The sequence below is a fragment of the Scomber japonicus genome, chromosome 11 (assembly GCF_027409825.1).
Source record: "Scomber japonicus isolate fScoJap1 chromosome 11, fScoJap1.pri, whole genome shotgun sequence".
Taxonomy (NCBI): Eukaryota; Metazoa; Chordata; class Actinopteri; order Scombriformes; family Scombridae; genus Scomber; species Scomber japonicus.
This window is the reverse complement of record NC_070588.1, coordinates 12000203-12020365: the sequence shown is the minus strand read 5'-3', so window position 1 is coordinate 12020365 and position 20163 is coordinate 12000203. Positions and strand designations below refer to the sequence as shown.

The window sequence follows — 20163 nt, the reverse complement described above, 5'->3', positions numbered from 1 at the left end:
CATGCAAATTCCTATTTGTGTGAAAGTCGGTGGAAAATAGGAACACACACAGGAAAAACAACTGAAATGCGTCAGAATGAAATCTGTAGGTGTTGGTGCTGCAGGCTACAAATGAGACCTGTAACAGATGGCAGGTATCCTTGATAAGGACAGTTTTCACATTCGGCGCTCTCTTTGTAGTTTAACAGACACCAGCCTCTCCAAACCGGGAAGTTAAATGGTCAGTTCACTAAAATCACAAGATTTAAAAAAAAAAAAAAAAAAATAGAATTGTGTGATCTAGCCATGGAGATAGTGAGGTTTGCAATTACATGTTTTAAACACTCAACTTAATTGTATGTTTCCAGAAATAATCTTCCAGTTACTTGGACAATCCAACGATGTTCATGTGGACACTTTCACTTCTTTTTACATTCCAATTAAGCGTCTGATAAAACTGTTGACGTCCCACTGATTGTTTCCGGAAAAACAAGCTTATGCAGAGCTTTTAAAATGTTATTTTACACTAATTTGAACACCATGAACAAAATAATGTTCACCATTGTTGTAATGAGTTGGCAGCTGAAACCAAAACTATCTGCATGGCTAACAACCACAATGTTAAGTGGTCACTTTTTTGTGATTTAAATGAATTGATCCTTTAAGACAAGGAAAACCAGGCTGGGCCTCAAGGCACCGGTTCCCAATTACAAGCCCCACTTAGTGGACAAAAAAAGGGGGGGAAGGAGATGTCAGCTGCAGAAACACACTGCCCCTGGATGGAGATTAAGATGAAAAAAGATCAGATGTAGATCGGCTTGTGTTGTAATCAAAAACAGTGAGCGTGTTGCCCCTCCCTGGTTGGCTGATGACGGTGACAGGAGGCGGAGGTCGGTAGCGCAAAGCAGGAAATGGGCTAGTTTGCTGTAGAGGACAAGTTGACTGGCTGTCCATGTGACCTCGGATGGGGAAGGAGCTTAACCTTGGGTGTTACCAAGGTTTAATAGGGACAGCGGGTCGCTAGCTGGATTAAGAAAGATGCAGGGGAATAAAGTACTGCATCTCCCCCTCCTTGTGGTCTGTGTTACACCAGAGAGTTTGAACCCCAGACCTTCCATGCTCTCTCTCTCTCTTTCTCTCTCTCTCTCTCTCTCTCTAGTGCCATTAGTATTTCTAACTCTGGTCTCTATTATGTTTTCACAGCTGGGTCTCCTCCCCGCCTACCAACTGACTCAACAGGAGGAGAATGGAGTTGGGTAGGGGTGAGACACCGTAGGGTGACTGTACGGAGACGGCCGTACATGGAGGGGCGACACATTTCAGTTTTGTTTCTTGGTCTCCGGGTTGCCGTAACTGGAGCCTGTTTTCTTCACCTCGGTGACCCCTATGAGACGACGGATAGCTACGGAGGCTGGAGAGAAAAAAAAGAGAAGAGAAAGAGAGGGGTGAATAGAGCACGGCAGTTCAAATGTTAAATTAACACTGTGACAACACTCATCTTCATTGATTTCATTTCTCATGACTCCAGGTAAAGTCACTGTATCCTCACAATTCCCAAGATAAGGAAGATTTCAGTGTTGAGAGCCATTGATCTACCTACCTATGATGAGGAAGAGGATAAAGCCAATGATGAGAATGGGGGAGCCACTAACTGCCACTCCACAAGCAAATTTAATGAGGGGCGAAAGCAGCAGGGTGGCCCAAAACAAGAAGTTGAGCAGCGTCCACAGCCGACGAGGTGGGATTATTGTGGGTCCGGGGAATTTGCCTTCCTTGCTGTAGATTTCCTGTAAGGCATCCTGAGCCGGACATAAAGAAAAGTCGTTATGCACTTTATTGATTACTGATATTTTATAATTCAGTGTTTATTTGTTGTTCATGAAATATTTGTAAGGAAAACATCTTGCAAGCAAGCTTTTTGTGTAGGGTGACAATGTCATATTTTTTTAATGAATTTCTGTCGTGGATCCCTTTTACATTTTCATCACTTGTGCCCAGTTTTACCTTCTCCTGGTAGAGCTTGTGTAGCCAGTTGGCACACTCTTTCTCATCATCTGGTATGTCCTCCACAGGGAATCGCCTGGATGAATAAAGAGTAAAAATAAATTATAAAAAGAGAGGAACTGATTGGTTTTCATTTTTGCTCACAGAAAGGTGCACAGTGACACAGACTGAAACTGAGCACAGGGTTTAAGATTATTGAAAAAATAGTCTTGAATGTCAGAAGTTTGAAAATATTAAACTACTAAGTAAATACAAAAGGACAACAGAGTGGAAGACAAGTCGTTAGTAACAACATCTGGAATTCAGGCGCACAATTAGGTGTTCCTGCACTATAAAAATAGCCATCAGAAGCAATTTGCACTAGAAAAAAAAGAAAGAAAAATAACTTCAATTTAGATGTTTGTGGATAGAGAGAAGTGAGTAACATGGACTGTAATCTCTGTGAACTTTATATGAGTGAGGCGACCTTCAGGTGAGCAGTACAGGTAGCTCTGCACTCAAATCTGATCTACTGTGTTATGAAATAACTCACTTTTTTCACTCTTGCCAATTATCCACACAACAACTGCCCAAACTGGAACCCACTCAGTCCAAATACTTGTCTGATCAGCTGTGAAGCCCAAATCTAAACTGTAATGGTCCCATCAATCATACTGTTTGTCCCTGCCTTTAAAAGGACATGGCATATTCAGCACAGCAAGCTAAATATATTACAATGAACCCAAAACAACTACTGGTAAATAAATATACTCTAAAATACAAAGTATTCACACACTATTGATTAACACTACAAACTCAGCCTGTAAAAACACTTAAAATACATTTTATGATCAATCTCATAAAAACACTTCATACTCATCTTCCTCTAAAACTCTGTGAATCTGAATTGAAAGGTTGTGTCTTATTTGACTGTGCTCAATTTGGTATTTGATTGGTCTTTGCACTCTGGGCAGGTTAAAGGCGAGTCTCCAACAGAGGATGCTTCATGATATTTCTGATCACATGTGGCCTTCAGTAGCAGTTTCTGACCACCAGAGGGACCCACTCACCTAACGACCTAATATTCCCCTCTGCACTATATATCATCTATTTATATACTGTGGTTTTAGCCTCTGAACCCACTGGTACATTACACTGACTCCAGTATAGTGAGTCATGTTACTATGAAACATTATTTTTAACCTTGTTTTATTTGAGTAAAATACAGCATTTGTTTTGTTCTATTGTTCTATCTCAGACAAAAGACATTTTTCCAGCCTTTTGAGTGAGAGTCATCCCAGTCTGTCTCTTCACCCACTAGGAGTGCCCTGACCACCAGCGTTATTGTTCTCAAAACATAAACACGCTGGGAAACCAGCCAACATGTAGGGCGTTCTCATTGTCTTTCATTGTTATGGGACAAAAATGCAATTAATACAAAGTCCATGGATTTAAAAACACATTCATCAGTTTCCACTTAATGAAACACAATACACCTGGCAGTGTAATGCATCTCTTATAATAATGGCTGGTATCAGCGGCACTCACCTTACACTCAGGTCAGCTTTGTATTGCTTGCCATTGACGATGCCCAGGAGAGTGGGAGTCTGGTTGTCTTTGAAGTTCAGAGTCACATCGTAAACTGCAGTCACTGTGAGAGGAATGAAGATGAAAAACAAAATTCAAAAGTGTGTTTTTGAGCATGATAAAAGTTGTGAGTGTGTGTGTGTGTGTGTGTGTGTGTGTGTGTGTGTACACTACCTGTGCCCTTAAGACACTGCAGTGTGGTGGTGAATCCTTTGGTTCGGGGGAGCAGGTGATACTTGAGTTTGGGCAGACCTTTGCTTTCTGCGACCTGCATACTAATTTGGTGCTTAGTCTCTGTGAAGCGGGTGCCCTCACAGTACAGCAGAAACTGTGGAGCAAGAAGAGCTGTGTTAACACACACATACACAACTATAAAAAAGAATAACACATGCTTGAGGTGACCTCTTTTTTCTTGTCCCATCCACTATCCTACTTCTGCATTGTTGAATTACATAAACTTCACCTCGATGTAACAAAATTAAATCACTATTTTATCTCAGTGGTTCTAAAGTAGGCAGGTGGATTACTTCTCTACCAAGTGTTAAGTTTATCTTAACACATAAAAACCTAGAAATCTAGGTCGTTAGCAGTGGCCTGACCCTAACTTAAGGGGTAATTAGATCAAATGCTGATCTGCCTAATCTCAGCTGGTAAACTGGTTGAGTCACTGTGGAGATCTGCAACACAAATGCTTTACACCTTCAGTAGTGTTCAATAATAAACAGTGAGGCCTACTGCCATGGTTTGTTATAGAAATGTATTAAAGGTGTTAAAGCGATGGTTCAGCGAAATTTCGACCTAGCGTCATATGCACCATCTAAACACCTCCTCAGCCACCTTTTTTTTCATTTGGTCTCAAATTAGTGGAGTTAGAGTTATCGGCCGAATGTCTTAGTACAGGCGCTAATGGAACCAACAGTGTAAATTACCCCACTAATAATGCATGGATTGTTATCAAACTTTTACAGTAGTACAAATAGGGTCTTTACTCATAAATCCATGCGTCGAAATCTTGCGTGATCACTGAAATACCGTGTAGTCGTGCGAGATCCCGCACAGAGCACCTTCGAAATTGAGCCACTCATCTTCACGTTTGATGTGCTCTGTGCAGGATCTTATGCCACCACACGGTATTTCAGTGATCTCGCGAGACTTCGACTAGGTTTACAGCTTTAGCTGTAGCAACAGAGTAAAAGAAAAAAAGCTAAGTGCTATTTTAATAAACTCCTGATTTACTTACAAACTTTCCAATGATTGGATTTATGAGTAAAAGACCCTATTTGTACTACTGTAGAAGTTTGATAACAATCCAGGCATTATTAGTGGGGTAATTTACGAGATACACTATTGGTTCAATTAGCACCTGTACTAAGACATTCGGCTGATGGCTCTAACTCCACTAATTTGCAACCAAATGAAAAAAAAGGGCTGAGGTGGTGTTTAGATAGACGTAATGATGTATATGACGCTAGGTCGAAATTACGCCGAACCATTGCTTTAAGTCTATTGCAGTAGGGTCTGCTGTCTCCAGGTAAGGTGCAATGAATGTAAACCGCTTGTTTATTTAAACAGACGAGAGGTGTTTTGCATTTCAAAGCACAGTGAAAACCTCCACACACTGTTTATGCACAGTGGAGAGAAATTTAAGTTCACTTCATGAGTTTCCACAGAACAAAATAAACAGACACCCTCCTGTTGAGAGGTTTTAAATACAGCTGGTGCACTCTGAGAACTTCATTTGTATTTCGCTGCCCAGATAGATCTAGATCATAGAAACTAGGTCAAAGGAGGGCGTCTGGATTTCCTCATTGTGGACAGTAGTTTTTTGCGGTAAAACCTACGTACATTATCCATTACGTTTTTCCATTAAATGTTTAAAGGATAACTCGGGTTTATCCCAACACTGTATTGAACATGTTAAGCATTCAAGCTTTTAGGAAAACTTCCAAATCATTTGGAAGAAAAAATGAAGGTGAACAGTAACAGTATCCTTATTTTTAACATTCAGCACACCTTACAGACAGATGTTCTGGTTGACCTTTGACCTATAGGTTGCTACAGTTGTGTTCACACACAGTTCCAGATACTTCACATTCTCGATTGCACAACTGGCCCGAGGTTGCCTAAAAATACCTGAAGCTGCATTTGCAGAGCTGGTTGGGTAGTAGCATGAACATCCAGTCAAACAGCTATGTCTTTACACTGACACACACACATGCCAGAAGACAGACAAGCACAGTATTTCTGTTGTGTACCTACCCACATAAATTCAGGATAGTCTTTGAGCCTGCCAAGTCCTTCAAAGACAGTATTTCGGTCCTCCTCCCACTTTCTTTTGCAGAAGACTATCTCCAAGAAGTACCAGGTCCAGCCAATCAGAGGAACTTTCAGTAGCTCATGTTTGGCTAGCACCTTTGAACTCTAGAGGGGGTGACAAGAGGTGTATAGTTTTATAATGAAGCTTGGGTTTCTTACAATCAATATTTAATTCCAACCAGGTCATCAAGAGTGAGATGTGTAGCTGACAGTCATTAACTCAAAGATATACAGAAGTGAGTTTGAGCATATTTTTGAGGCGTATTAAGGTAATTAACTGACCCCTAAGACACCGTATCTTTCACACATGGTCCAGCCACAGAGGAAGTCAATCTCATAATTGTGGTTGAGGATGATGATGACATGCTCTTTTCCAAACTTGTCCACCGTAGCCTGGTCAGTGTATAGGGTGCAGTCTGTGCCCGACCACCACTCCAGCAGCATCACCAGCTCTGCTCGGAGAAAACATTGCATCATGTGCATTAGAAAGGAACTCACACTTCATCACATACAATTTCTAAAAATAAGAAGTGTATTTTCATCTTAATACATGTCGGGTTTGTTACTCAGTTTTACTGATTAATCTAACAGTACTTCATGCTATAATCATTTTACCAATTTTACATCTTTGCTGATGTAAACAACTGGTGACTAGTCTACAGTGAAGCCCAGTGTTTGGCAGCAGGCCAATAAAACATTAGGAACACATTTTAAAGTTTAAATTATTATATTTAGTGTGATGGGAAGGCTTGCAAAAAAGCTGCATGAACCTATAACTTTTTTCTTAGCACGAGGTTCATATAACCACTTAACCACCAGATGTCATTGAATAATTTTTATATAACCAATTAATAAAATAATTATGTGTAACATGGCATGGATCACACATTATGACAAACCCACAGAGAATGATCAGCTGACTGAAGCTTTGACGTCATACTAATCTTGCTCTGTACCTGCTGAATGTATAAGCAGGCAATTGTTTGTAAGCCTCTAGGCCAGGCATGTCCAAACTATACCACAAAGGGCCATGTGGCTGCCGGTTGTTGTTCCAACCATTCAAGGGCACATCAAGATCAGCTAATTTAAATGAGTCAAATCTGGTGTGCTCCTGCTTGGTTGGATTGAAAACCTGCAGCCACATGGCCCTTTGTGGAAAAGTTTGGACACCTCTGCTCTAGGCCAAGTGTGAGACATTCTACTTGTCACGGTTTACATATTTTGAAATATTCTTCTTGATATTTGCAATAAAGAAAAATGTGTAGCAATATTGTCTTTACTCACGGCTCCAGAGGGAATAGGAGAGCCGGCAGTTGATTCTGCGGTAGAGCTGCTTGTTGATCGGCCAGAGGATGCATGTGCAGAGCTGGATGAAGTTTATGATGAGGCCGCTCACCACGAACACAAAGCCCATCAGCAACTGCAGGATGAACAGGCTCTTCAGGTAGCCCAGCAGACCCATGGCTGAGGAGCCTGGAGAGCGGAGTAGGCTCCTCTCTATACACTACGACCAACCTGAAAGAGAGCAGGAACAAGAATGACATGGGTGAGAAATGTGTGGAGAGGGGACAAATGAGGATGTGGTGGAGGAGAGAAAATAGCCAGAGGACGGGGTGGATCAGTGTAAATGAATGAATTAGTCCGTTACAGTCTGCACACAAATAACTCAAATAGACAACAGTTTCTTACCACGGTGGGATCCTTTTACAAGCCGCGTTTACACGGTCCTTCAGCCAGTACTACAGACCTGAAAAAGAAGAAGAAGAAGAAGAGAAGATAAAAGAGGAAGCAGTGGCAGATCACACAAAACATAAAAGGCAGTAGAGTACAGCGTCATTAGAGTAGACTTTCAGAAGCGTACTGTGCATCTTTCATCAAACAGGTTAAATTATGTTAGCTTTGTATTTTTTTCTGTGTCTGACCTTATTATGACATTAGAAGCACAGCGACTCTGTGTTTAGCAACCCTGTAGGCTTATAGCAATGGTTGTGAGAAATGACTCGCCATATAAAAGCTTTATATTTTACACAGAACCACACATTTTACCAGAAAAAATTCTTCAAATTCAGTCAGATATATTTAACCAGACTTTAATATTTTAAATTGCAGTGAACTAAAAGGTTAACCACAGTTTAGTTTCAGAGTGTATGCTCCATGAGTGAATAAAAATGAAACGCATCTCAAAACTTAATTTCACCTGCTTATAGAGAGAATGAGTTTTTTTGTTTTTACTGAATCATTCAGAAGGATGTGTTAGTCCACGTGTTCACTGTTGACATCAAAACTAGAAAATACAGAATAAAGAACTGAATGGGTTATCGTTACAAAATAAAAGCTGCAGCCGTAGCCCTCCTGCATCTCATGCTGCAGGTGATGCTTCCCCACTGTGACACCCCTGTTTTCAGCATGGCCTTTTTGTTCCGTCTCGGCTTGTGCGGGTTTCCTTTGGATGCTCCAGTTTCCTCCAAAAGGACAAACAAATTTAACTCAGGTCAAGTGGAAACTTGCCCCTCGGAGAGGATATGACTGATTATTTGACTAATGGGACTGACACCTGTCCAGAGTGTTTCCATATTTGTGCAAAGCATGCTGGGATAAGCCCCACCACTCCATAATGCTGTTTAAGTCTATACCTGACTTTTACTATCAGACGGAGCCCATCAGGATGACCGCGTGCCACCCTGCCACGAATAGACTGTCCCCACATCTGCAGCAAAGCCCATTTACTTGTAGGTCAAGCCAGTTAAAAGATGTTCCGGGTCGCTTCTAATCTGACCTGTATGGAGCGGCTCTTCAGCAGATCTGTGTGGTGATCTAAAGACACAGCTCGCTGCTTTCCTTTCGGTTATAACTTTATCTTTTCTAAGTGTTCCTGCAGGTAGTGACCGCATCAGCTATCAGAGTAATATATTATTATTCTATCATGATTATTCATCCACTTTTGTGAACAAAGCTGTTCACAAATATAATCATATATAATCATATATAATCACTTGTAGTATGCTGAAATATTTCAAGTTAAAATCTGATTCAATATCTGATTCAATATCTTCCATTTCAATTAGAATTTGCTCCACATGTACATAAGATTGAACAAGTCTTGAAATTAATGTACTTAAACAAAAAATATTAAATAAATGAATAACATAATGCACCAGTCTGCAAGTGCTTTAAACAAATATATATGTTTAATCACTTGTTGAACTTTCCCTTAAAATGAAATGAACTTCGAAACCAAAAATTGTGTTTACTTCATATTATTATTATTATTAAACAATTAATTGTGCACCTAGATCTCTTCTGAGGTCACCGCTGCTAAAACTGTGGCAGCAGAGTGGCAAAAAGATGCTGTTTGCATTTTGAGCAACAACGTATGGGAGCCAGACTGCATGCTAGAAGAAAAACAGAGCAAGGCAGAGACAGAAACATTGTGTGCCCCGTGTCACACTGACGTAACAGTCTTCAGCTGCAGACAATGTCTTGTTCACATAACGTACAGTCGCAGTCCAGTTCAGACACACTACTTCAAATGAATGGGAAGGTACGTCCAAACTTTTGACTGGTGCTGCGAGTTATGTTTATTCAAATTTGATTTTCTAACATAATTCATTTGGACGAGTGCTTCTGCTGAGTAAAACAAGACCAAATGAACCCTGAATGTGCAGACTAAGATCAGATACCGAGCTGACGTCCTCCAGATGGTTGTCAAGTAACCCACGTGGATGTAAATGAGTGTAATCTGAACACGCTCAAAAACACAGTAATCTGAGGTACTTCATCTGTCCAAATACAAAATAATAATCTAGTCTCTAAGGCTCTTCAAGCCTTAAGCAATCAGAACATATTTACAACCATCTTTCAATTCTGTATCACAATCCAACAAGTACAATCGCTGGGAAGGGCAAACCAAATATAATAATCTTGAAATTACATGAAAGCAAATAAAGACACAAAGCTGGTCTACTATGAGTAAGTCTTATCCAGTGCAATCAGCCCCTCTCAAACAACCTGCAACCACAAAACACAGAGTAACAAAGTGGCCTCGGTGTGAAGGAAATGAAATCTTACATGCACAGCCACTGTACTTCAGCTCTCAGTCTCTTGGCCCAATGAGCAGAAAAGTTTCAAGATCTCCGGAGTCGGGACGCACTGCTGAGTGATGAAATACTGTCACGTGAGCATGTGTCATGTATCGCCTGATGGTTCCGCGTTCAATGTAGACATGACCTTTGTTCCAAATGGGAAAGGACGATTGCGAGAGCTAAAGTTAGACTACTTCACATTTCACTTGTGGCCCCGCAACATGTTTCGGCAATGTCAACAGTAAAGTATGAAAGAGGGTGTGTGTATGTGTGTGTGTGTGTGTGTGTGTGTGGGGGGGGGGGTTGAGGTGCATGTAAAATACTGACTGGTAAAAGTAGGTTATAAAGAAGAAAGTCTAGGATTTGAAGTGAGGATATTGCTCAATCAGTCCCAGAACGTTATTCAACCTGAAAACGTCTGTAATCTGAATTTGTCAATAGTAACACAGCTTATCAGCAAATTGACTGCAGTATAACATGGGAGGGGGGTTACACCTTTACTCCCAGGACTGAGGTAATGTAAAACTCATCCTGAGTCCGATGTACAGTTGCTGATAATAAAAATTACACACATCTCCTTCACAAATTGCCTAATTCATGTTATTTGTTTAGTTTCTAAAGTGGTTTTGTAATAGTAAATATTAGTAAATGACAGTCATTAAAGGCCATAAAACATGCATGCTATGTTTAAGTTTAAAAAGTTACTCATCGACATTTTAGTGCCTGCTGTGCATAATTGTGAAAGGATTATCCAGCTCTGTGCAAATGGTTAAATTTACATAAATGTAACGTGTGATTTTATACTGTAATCCGCTGTTTCAATTTGATTTGATTTGTTTTGTGTGGCAGCAAAAATCAGCTGTTATATATTGGGGGGGGGGGGGGGGTGCATTTGTAAAATATGTTAAATTGAAGCTTTGATGAGTGTTTTTTGTACTTAACTTTAAAACTTACTTTTCTATTTGGTCGCTGGTTCCAGTTCATAACAATACTGTATAGAAAATCAACTTATGGAGACCTGAAACTTGTTACAGAGAAAACTTTCTTCAGTCTGTAGAATCACAATGTTTGTATATAATAAGTTTGGCTGGAAAACATCTACAAACAATTTTGTCGCAGGGCAAACAGGGGCGAGGAACAACAGAGATATACTCTCAACTGGAGATGGTTAAGTCTTGTTGTCTATGGGGGTGCAGAGTAACGAGAAAGTGGAGTAGTATTCAGGTTTGTCACTGTGTGTGTGTGTGTGTGTGTGTGTGTGTGTGTGTGTGTGTGTGTGTGTGTGTGTGTGTGTGTGTGTGTGTGTGTGTGTGTGTGTGTGTGTGTGCGTGCGCACAATACCTGTGCCCTTAAGACACTGCAGTGTGTCTGAGTTCAATCTTATCAGTGAAGCAGCTCAGTTCAGTTCAACCCAGTTTCACAAACATAAAACTAACAACTACAATGCCTGCTCCAGGTTTTATCATTAAACGACACAATACATAAAATAATCCCAGCTGACAGGCGGTCCACCTTCCTTAATTGCATATTTTTAAACATTACAGTTGAGGCTTAAAATGACAACAGCAATAAACAAGTTTACCAATTTCATGCATCTCCACAATTCAAATTGACCACCTGTTGTCTAGTGGGAAGTGACGGTTATCATCGTGATTTTGTCTGTGATGTTTGGCCACAAGCAGACAATAAAGCGCCCACGCCAACATCTGATGTGGCAACAAGCAGAGACTGTGTCACAGCTCAGCCAGATGGATTTCCAAACTTGCCACGACCTTTGTTCTTATTCCCCTTCCAGCTCTCTCTTTTCTACCGCCTTCTTTGCTCATGAAGTCACACAAACTCCTCTCAAAGTTTCACCAAAGTTGAAAAAGAGGCTTTGATTAACAGTGTGTTTTACTAATCACTTTATGTGTTCACAGTGCCTCTAATTATAACTCCACCTTGTAAAATGTAAATTAACTAGGACCACTCAACACATTTGTTTACAGAATTTGTGTTAAATGGCCCAACAAGTTCATTCATTTGTTCCCTCATTTTCAAGAGTTCATTTTAATATTTTGTGTTAGTTTAATGAAGATAAAGATCTGCTTGTGTAGCTATTCAATTTTTTTTACATTAATTAAAATAAGTGTATCATTTGTATTTTGTACCAACATTCAGTATCTGAGAAAAACTGAAATAAATAAAAAACAGCAAAAATGGAAAGGTTTTGTATATGTTAAAGACAGTATTGTGAATTAAACCTGAGCTAACTGTGTTAGGGGTAAGAGATGTGTGTACACACAACTAGTGTTAAAATCTAACTTCCCTTTAAACCTTTACTCTGCTGTGCAGCTTTTACTCTACATGCATCATAACCATACTAAGATTGAGAGCCTGATAATATAGTATTGTTGGACTGATGATAAATAAATATTTAGGATAAAAAGATATAGATCACTTAAATTTGGTTAACAAATAGTATGTAATATGTATTATTATGAGGACAGTTGAAAAATGTGTCATCACACTGGTGGATTATTTATGGGTGACACATGTCCAAAATTATCTCAAAAATCTTTAACATTTCTGTAACACAGTAGGGTTGGGTGACCGTTTCTATTTTCATATCATCCAGTTGTGGTTATTCGAGATCGCTGGGGGCGGCAGAAGTAGGACGGGGTGGGGGAGTTACGTCAAACCATGACTCTGTCTGTGTTTGGTTCGACAATATCACAGCATCATGTTCAGTATTATTTTATCTTTAATATCACAATCCAAATCATATTCATAACGTTAACTACTCTTATAGTGCGCAGAGCAAAGTTTGGTGAGCAGGTGTATGGGCAACGGAGATGCGGGCGTCAAATCTGTGAAAAAGAGACAGCAGACTCGTACTGGTGTTGATAGACATGATGCTCAGAAAGAAAGAAATCTTTAAAAGCATAGCAGGGTGGAGATTCAAGTGATGCTTTTCATAAAATCAAAGGTCTGACAGTTGGTTAAAATAGTCTTAATATTGGTGTAGGAAAAAACAGTTGTCGACACACTTGACCTTCTCTGAAGCCCCGATCAGGATCCCGGCAACTGAACCCACATAATGACTTCAATCACATCATCATCCTCCAACAAATCAACCTTTCCTGTTGTGTGGTGGATGCCAGAGTACAGGTCTTATTAAGACCATCAATACATGTCTTTGTGTTGAGGTTACAGTAGGCTCCTATTAGACGACAGAGCAAAAGAAGTCCAGAGAAAAATACACCTTGTTTGTCACAAAACACATCTATAGAAACAAATATTGGTTTTGACTGAACACAGCCAGGGAGCACGGGCCCACCTGTGACCCTGCTCAACCTGGAACAAAGATTAGAGACACCGACCGGGTTAAAGCTGCTTAAGGCCAGACAGCTGCTTCTGCTCCGCATCACCTGAATACAGCTTCACTGCCAACAAATAACCATTACTTGCTATAAAAAAATTGTTAAAACTGAAAATCCACAAGCTTAATATTTGAAAAGTTTAACCACATCTCGGCAGATGCTGCAGTTTAGCTTCAGTTGGGCTGCAAAGGTCTACACTCCACTAGGTGTCATGCTAACTTCTATCTCTTATACAAGTTTTAATAAATATGGTGGCACACATCTCAACCTGCTGTGGGCATAAGCATTGGTGCCTGATCAATATATGTATATATATATATATATCAGTCAGCTGATATTGAACTATCATACATATATCTGTATTGGTGTATATATTTTATACGAAAAAAATGCACCAATGTTTTTTAAAAGTTCTATAGGAAGCATTTTTGTTTCCTTCTTCTTAAAGTTTATTGTATAAATGTTTTTTTGATCTTTATTTATTTATTTATAGTCATTTATAATTATTCATTTCCCAGTGAAGTTTACTGTTTCAGTGCACTGATGTCATTTTATACAATAAAGTTTATTATTAAACTGTAAAAATATCATGCCTCATTACATATCTTTGTCACAAGTGTTTAATAACCACATTTGAGGAATCATTTAGAAAAATGTGTATTTATGTATAGTCTGTATACATTAGAGTATTAGTCAATTTATCAATATCAAATGTTTTTAATTCCCTAATATCAGTATTGGCACCAAAAATCCAGTATCAGTCAATCTCTACTAAGTATTAACCCACTTTTAATCATACGCTCCCAAAATCATCACTGTCACAGCCAATTGGTTATAAAAGTCACATCATTAGTACATTGTACTACCTGAGTGCAGTCAAAGAGTTTCATTTTCTTGTATAATAAATACGTCTGTGCTTGATGGTCCGACTTTTGGTGAGCCAGTTTCTGAGAACTAACACCATAAACTTCATTTGGCTTGCAAGTTCACCACTGACCACTGTGAATGGTTGAGAAGTGCTATGTTGGCTTAAATCTCTTCAACAAGTTCTGATAAATCTGGTATGAACCTTCCCACCCCACTATGGCCACAGGCCAAACCACCACTCCCAGGTTTGACTTACCAGTAGACGTAGTAGGCCATTGCCATGACCACCAACGCCCCACAAATCCCAGTGAAGATCATCACAGCACTCTGGTTCAGCATTTTGGCTCTCGGTTTCTCACCAATTCAAAGCCAGAGAAAAAATGATAAAGAAAAGGCCTGCAGAGACCAGTGGACAGTCACAGGCTGGCCTGTTTCATTGCCATGATAATCCCACAGAAGCAAAGAGAGAGATTATGATGATGACAGCAAGAAAACTGCCTGCTGGAGAAACTGTCTAATCAGCGCAGGTGCAGACCAACAAATTTCCTATCACCAGAAAAATTAAACGATGAATTTCCAATGAGAGAAAATGCAAAAACAAACACCAAAAACGTTTAATGGCCACTGTGGACTCTCAGTAGAGTTCACTAATGAATACTACAAAGACGGAAAGATGTCTCACTGTAAGGAGGGAGGTACACACGTAACATAAGCAGTGTCTTACATGCATTCCCATCCTCTAATCCAATGGATCAGATTAGTGCTGATTAGCAGGCTATGGGCACCCTGGATATGTCACATTTCATTACCATTAACAAAGAAGAAGGCTGGGCTCTCCCCGAACCAGGGTGGTGTTAGCGGAGTGGCATCTGTTGTGTTAAAGGAATCAATCATTATGTACAAATTCTTGCCTCACCTTGCCATTGGCCAACTGTTACTATCACCCAGCATTAATCAACCTCTTCATTTTGTGTTGCCAAGTTGGGCTTTGTTTCTATCTGGTCAAGTGTAAATAAGCCAGAGCCGGATATGTCCATCCTCCCTTCACCCTCACTCTCTCTGTGCTCTTAACAGTACCTCAGGTCCTGAAAATTATTTACAACAGACCTCAACCACACAAAGACAGCAAACAGGGCTGGTGGGCAAGCCAACTAAAGGCTTTTGCGTCTTGCACAGAGCTAAAAAGTCAAATGTGGTTCAGACAGAGAAGCAGAAAGAGGCAGAAATAAACTATCAAGTGTTTACTGAAGCAAATGGGTCAAAGGTGAGAGAACAGTCCTGAGGCCTTGCCAAAGGCCTCAAAGCCAAATATAAATGGAGATTAAAATACATTGTGATGGCAGGACAATGAAGGTCATTCATGTTTCAAAGCATGAAGAGCTCTCGATGCTGCACATAGCTCTATGGTACATGTGTTATGGTGCCAAACACTCCGTAGCAGCTTCACATTGTGGTTTCATACAAGGTATTTAAAAGGCAACACCACTTATACCACTACAGCTAAAAATTATGAAGTTGCTCTGACGTATTACTTTTACAATTTTATTCTAAATGATCGCCATAATAGATTAAAACTCATTCATATATGGATTTTTATACTACTACAGTTCATTTTTAGTTGGCATATTTAAAACATGAATGCAGGAGGAAAGGCAGGTAAATTAACACTGCATCCAATTATTTTGATTATAGGAATTAACACAGACAGTAGGCCAGAGAGACAAAACTGTCAGAGGATGAAGCCAGGAGATACTGAACACACACCTCCACAGTTATAATAACAATATTGGCAATAGTTTGGATAGATAAACCAAAACTTGATGACTGCACATCTTTTGTGGGCAAATCCCCTGAAAATACCAAAATCAGCAATTAACTGATCTTAATAACATGTCACTGACAGCCCTCTACTATTAACCATAACTACTAAAAACACACAAAGTGTAGTTTACTCCACTCATAAATGCAGACATGACAGTCTGTGAGCATTGACACACAGCTATTCTTCAGATACCAAAACTGCATGTTGCAAAGTTGTTTCAAATTCAAAATTAAACATATTTCCATGATTTGACCATGAAGAAATCTTTAAGAACAAACCTTGCACAGACATAAGTGTTGGCTAATGTAGACTGACCTTGCATTACTAAGAGACAGTTACACATCCTTTCAAAACTCCCTGTAGGCTGTGGATGTAGCCACAGTCAGAGGAGATGACTGATAAGACTCAAGGATACATAAAAGGTACACTTTGCCACAGTCAGCAAAAACAATGGGAGTAATGGCAGGAGGAAGAGGAGTTAATGGATTAAATTGCCTGTTGGCTTGAGAATGAGAATGAGTTACTGAATACAGTTTACTAGAATGTCATAAAAATGGGCAAAGGTTAATAAAACCATATATTGCACCAAAAGCATGGGATTACAGTCCAAGATGATACTGCTCAGATAAAAGCTATCTACCTATCTCAAAGTCCTATAGGGCAATATTTTAGCTGGATTAGTTGATAAAAGGAGTCCAATAGGTTACAGTGTGCAAACAGACCAAGGTCTGAGTCCAAACGTGTAGTCTGAGCTGTACAGTCCTTCTCCCCTGCAACAACAACAAAAATCTTTAAAAAAAAAGAGGCTACTACACGTCTACTTTATAGACATAATTAGAGTTTGCTACACATTTCGTCTAATTAAGAGAGAATGGGCCATTAGGACTCCCTGTGGTCCACCGGATGAAAATATGATTACCAGGGCCGGGAAAAAAAATGAAACAATCCTCCCAACACGTCATAGAAAAATGCAGTTTTTTTTGTTATTTGTAAGCCAGCAGACTGTGATACAAACAAAAACCTCACATAATAACTAATAACGTATAAATATGATCATTAATCTCTAACTCAATGTCTGTTGCGTGCAGCACAGACACCAATCAGCCAAACACATTTCCATTTAAAACCCATTTTTGCACTGTCCTTCAAGCTAAATGCTGCAACACTGGTATAAACATTTAAGGGTTGCATTAGGCTTACAACGTGGGCAATGTTAGGCGAGCATGAACAGTCACAGCAGCAGCAATATTATTATTATCGTCATCATCAATATTAGAAGAGCTTGTAAATACCAAAAAAAAGCACTTGCCAGGAAATCACAATCAACGGGGAACTTCACTTGCCTGTCACGTTTACTGGCAGTCTCCTCGGTGGATGAAATTGTGCTTTTTAAGCTTGTAAAGTTAGCACTGGGTGAAAGAAGGAAGGAAAAAAAGATAGGAAAGAGCTGCAGACCTGAATGAACTCCAGTAACCTCTGTGTGGCACCACGTCGTTTATACGCAGGTCAAGTCGGAGCCAAACTGCAGCGCGATTTTAATTGAACCTGGTGATACTTTGCTATCTTCACTATCACACCACCACAGTGTCCACCCTGTAAGCCCCCACCCATGGCCTTCTTAACACATTTATAACCCATCTGTCTTTTTTTGACGCACATGTTGGCCAAAGCTAGCTGCACGGTGAACACCAAAAGTTGCAAATCATACATCAATCTACACCACTACTTGGGGAAAAAAGGATGAAGCAAATGTGTCCCACTGTTCATATAAGAGAAGAAGAACATGAGCTGAAGCTAGGGAGCTAGGGGACACAAGCATGAAACCTGGTGTTTAACTCAACCGAGCAGCACAAGGAGGAAGGAAAGATTTGAGGGGGGCTGCTAACAGCACATACGCTAGCATGCTAAAGTTGGCATAAATTAAGAGTAGGTGGTTTAATAGTAACATAGGGAGAGGGGTAGATGGTCGGGTAGTTGGTTTGCTCACCTGCCAACTTAGTGCTACCTCTCACATCCACGCATTATCTACAAATAATCACCTTGGTGTCGTTGTGCTATGCTAGTTAGCCGGCTAACGTTAGCGGGCAGTGTCAGCAGCACTCACCTGAAAATGATTCACTCCGCTGCTTTCTGGCCCTGATGAGGTTGGAAGAAAAATAAACTCAGTCACGGAACCCCTTCTTACTTCGTCAGTTTCCTGAAACGCAAAGAAATTAACATGACTTGAGGTAATGCGATTTGCAGGAGCAGCTATTGTTTAGTCGGTTAAAGCCCCACATTTCCTCCAAGCTCATCTGAAGGTGGCATGTCCTACATCCGGCGGTCCGGCCCCTCATTCATTCTCACAGTCAGAGAGGAACTACACAGCCTGAGCCAACCACATCACCTCCACAGGCACAGACACAAGTCAGTCCAAACCACAGTCACCGACACAAGTCAGTCCAAACCATAACTACTGACACAAGTCAGTCTAAACCACAGAACCTCCACAGTCACCAACAAGTCTGTCCAAACCACAGCAATTGACACAAGTCAGTCCAAACCACAACTATTGACACAAGTCAATCCAAACCACATCACCTCCACAGGCACAGACACAAGTCAGTCCAAACCATAACTATTGACACAAGTCAGTCCAAACCACAGCACCTCCACAGGCACCGACACAAGTCAGTCCAAACCACAGTCACTGACACAAGTCAGTCCAAACCACAACTACTGACACAAGTCAGTCCAAACCAGAGCACCTCCACAGTCACCGACACAAGTCTGTCCAAACCGCAGTAACTCCACAGGCACCGACACAAGTCTGTCCAAACCGCAGTAACTCCACAGGCACCGACACAGGTCTGTTTAAACCAGAGCACCTCCACAGTCACCAACACAAGTCTGTCCAGACCACAGCCACCGACACAAGTCTCTTTAAACTGCAGCACCTCTACGGTCACCAACACAAGTCTGTCCAAACCACAGCCACCAACACAAGTCTCTTTAAACTACAGCACCTCCATATGCACCAATACAAGTCTGTCGAAACCACAGCCACCGACACAAGTCTTTTCAAACCACAGGCACCGACACAAGCCTCTTCAAACCACAGCCCCTCCACAGTCCCCAACACAAGTCAGTCCAAACTGCAGCACCTCTACAGTCACCAACACAAGTCAGTCCAAACTGCAGCACCTCCACAGTCACCAACACAAGTCAGTCCAAACCACAGCACCTCCACAGGCACCGACACAAGTCAGTCCAAACCAGAGCACCTCCACAGTCACTGACAAAAATATTTCCAAAGTTGGGGTAATGGAGGTGGTAGCACCTCCATAGCCACCAAAGTACTGTCCAAGCCACAGAACCTCCACAGGCACTGACACAAGTCTCCTCAAACTGCAGCATCTCCACAGGCACCGACACAAATCTGTCCAAACCACAGCCACCGACACCAGTCTTTTCAAACCACAGGCACCAACACAAGCCTCTTCAAACTGCAGCACTGACACAAGTCTGTTTAAACCAGAGCACCTTCACAGGCATTGACACAAGTCTGTCCAAGTCTGTATTTGAAAGATACAAGCATATTTGATATTCATTGTCCTGTCCATTTTAACAGATTATATCCTTTTGTGCTACACTGTTGTAAATTAGGTCAGTGACCAAAACATGGTAGGCTATTGATTAAAAAGTTCTCTTTTTCCTTTTTAATACATTCACTCCACCTACGCATCTGTCAACAAGGTGTCCAAGACATTTTTTGACAAAAATCTACTTTTTCTGAAATGCAGTTATTTTACACCCAATGTCTGAATTTGTTTTATATTTATAGGCTATGTGAAATTGTGCCAGTGGTGGAGATACCTATACGGTAATGTAAAAATACTCCACTATAAGTAAAAGTAAGTGAAAACACCTACTCAAGTAAAATAGAGTAGTAGAAGCAAAATGTAGCAAAATGGAGTTAAAGTATTGAGGTAAAAGTAGTAGTTCAGTCCCTCTGACTGGGATATATCATTATATATGACATGATTAGATTATTAATAATGAAGCATCAGTGTTAGAGCAGCATGTTACTGTTGTAGCTACTGGAGGTGGAGCTAGTTTCAACTACTTTATATACAGTTAGTTAGTTTAGTCTAGAGTCCCCAACCTAGGGGTCAGGCCTCTCCAA

At 40.5% G+C, this 20163-nt stretch overlaps 1 protein-coding gene across 5 annotated transcripts; it reads right to left on the bottom strand.

The window, feature by feature from the left end:
• Positions 1 to 315: 315 nt before the first annotated feature.
• On the bottom strand, positions 316 to 18314 carry agpat3 (1-acylglycerol-3-phosphate O-acyltransferase 3). 5 transcript variants are annotated; one of them, XM_053328219.1, is made up of 11 exons: positions 18276 to 18314; positions 18103 to 18195; positions 7555 to 7612; positions 7150 to 7380; positions 6148 to 6317; positions 5809 to 5970; positions 3724 to 3877; positions 3511 to 3613; positions 1984 to 2059; positions 1580 to 1778; positions 316 to 1390 (listed from the first exon to the last, which is right to left on the bottom strand). In XM_053328219.1, the coding sequence occupies exons 4-11, from the start codon at positions 7325 to 7327 to the stop codon at positions 1299 to 1301; spliced, it is 1134 nt and encodes a 377-aa protein (XP_053184194.1). In that variant the 5' UTR covers positions 7328 to 7380; positions 7555 to 7612; positions 18103 to 18195; positions 18276 to 18314; the 3' UTR covers positions 316 to 1298. The 5 variants fall into 5 exon arrangements, with proteins under 5 accessions (XP_053184194.1, XP_053184193.1, XP_053184195.1 ...); XM_053328218.1 differs by having other exon boundaries at positions 18103 to 18309; XM_053328220.1 differs by lacking the exons at positions 18103 to 18195; positions 18276 to 18314 and adding an exon at positions 17342 to 17405.
• Between the last annotated feature and the right edge of the window lie 1849 nt (positions 18315 to 20163).

Bases quoted from the DNA above. Each gene is read 5' to 3' on its own strand.
- agpat3 (XM_053328219.1), bottom strand. From the start codon at position 7,327: ATGGGTCTGCTGGGCTACCTGAAGAGCCTGTTCATCCTGCAGTTGCTG. The intron at 6,318-7,149 runs GTGAGTAAAGAC...TTCTCCGAGCAG, and splicing joins CTCCTATTCCCTCTGGAGCC to AGCTGGTGATGCTGCTGGAG. The intron at 1,779-1,983 runs GTAAAACTGGGC...TGTCCGGCTCAG, and splicing joins ACAAGCTCTACCAGGAGAAG to GATGCCTTACAGGAAATCTA.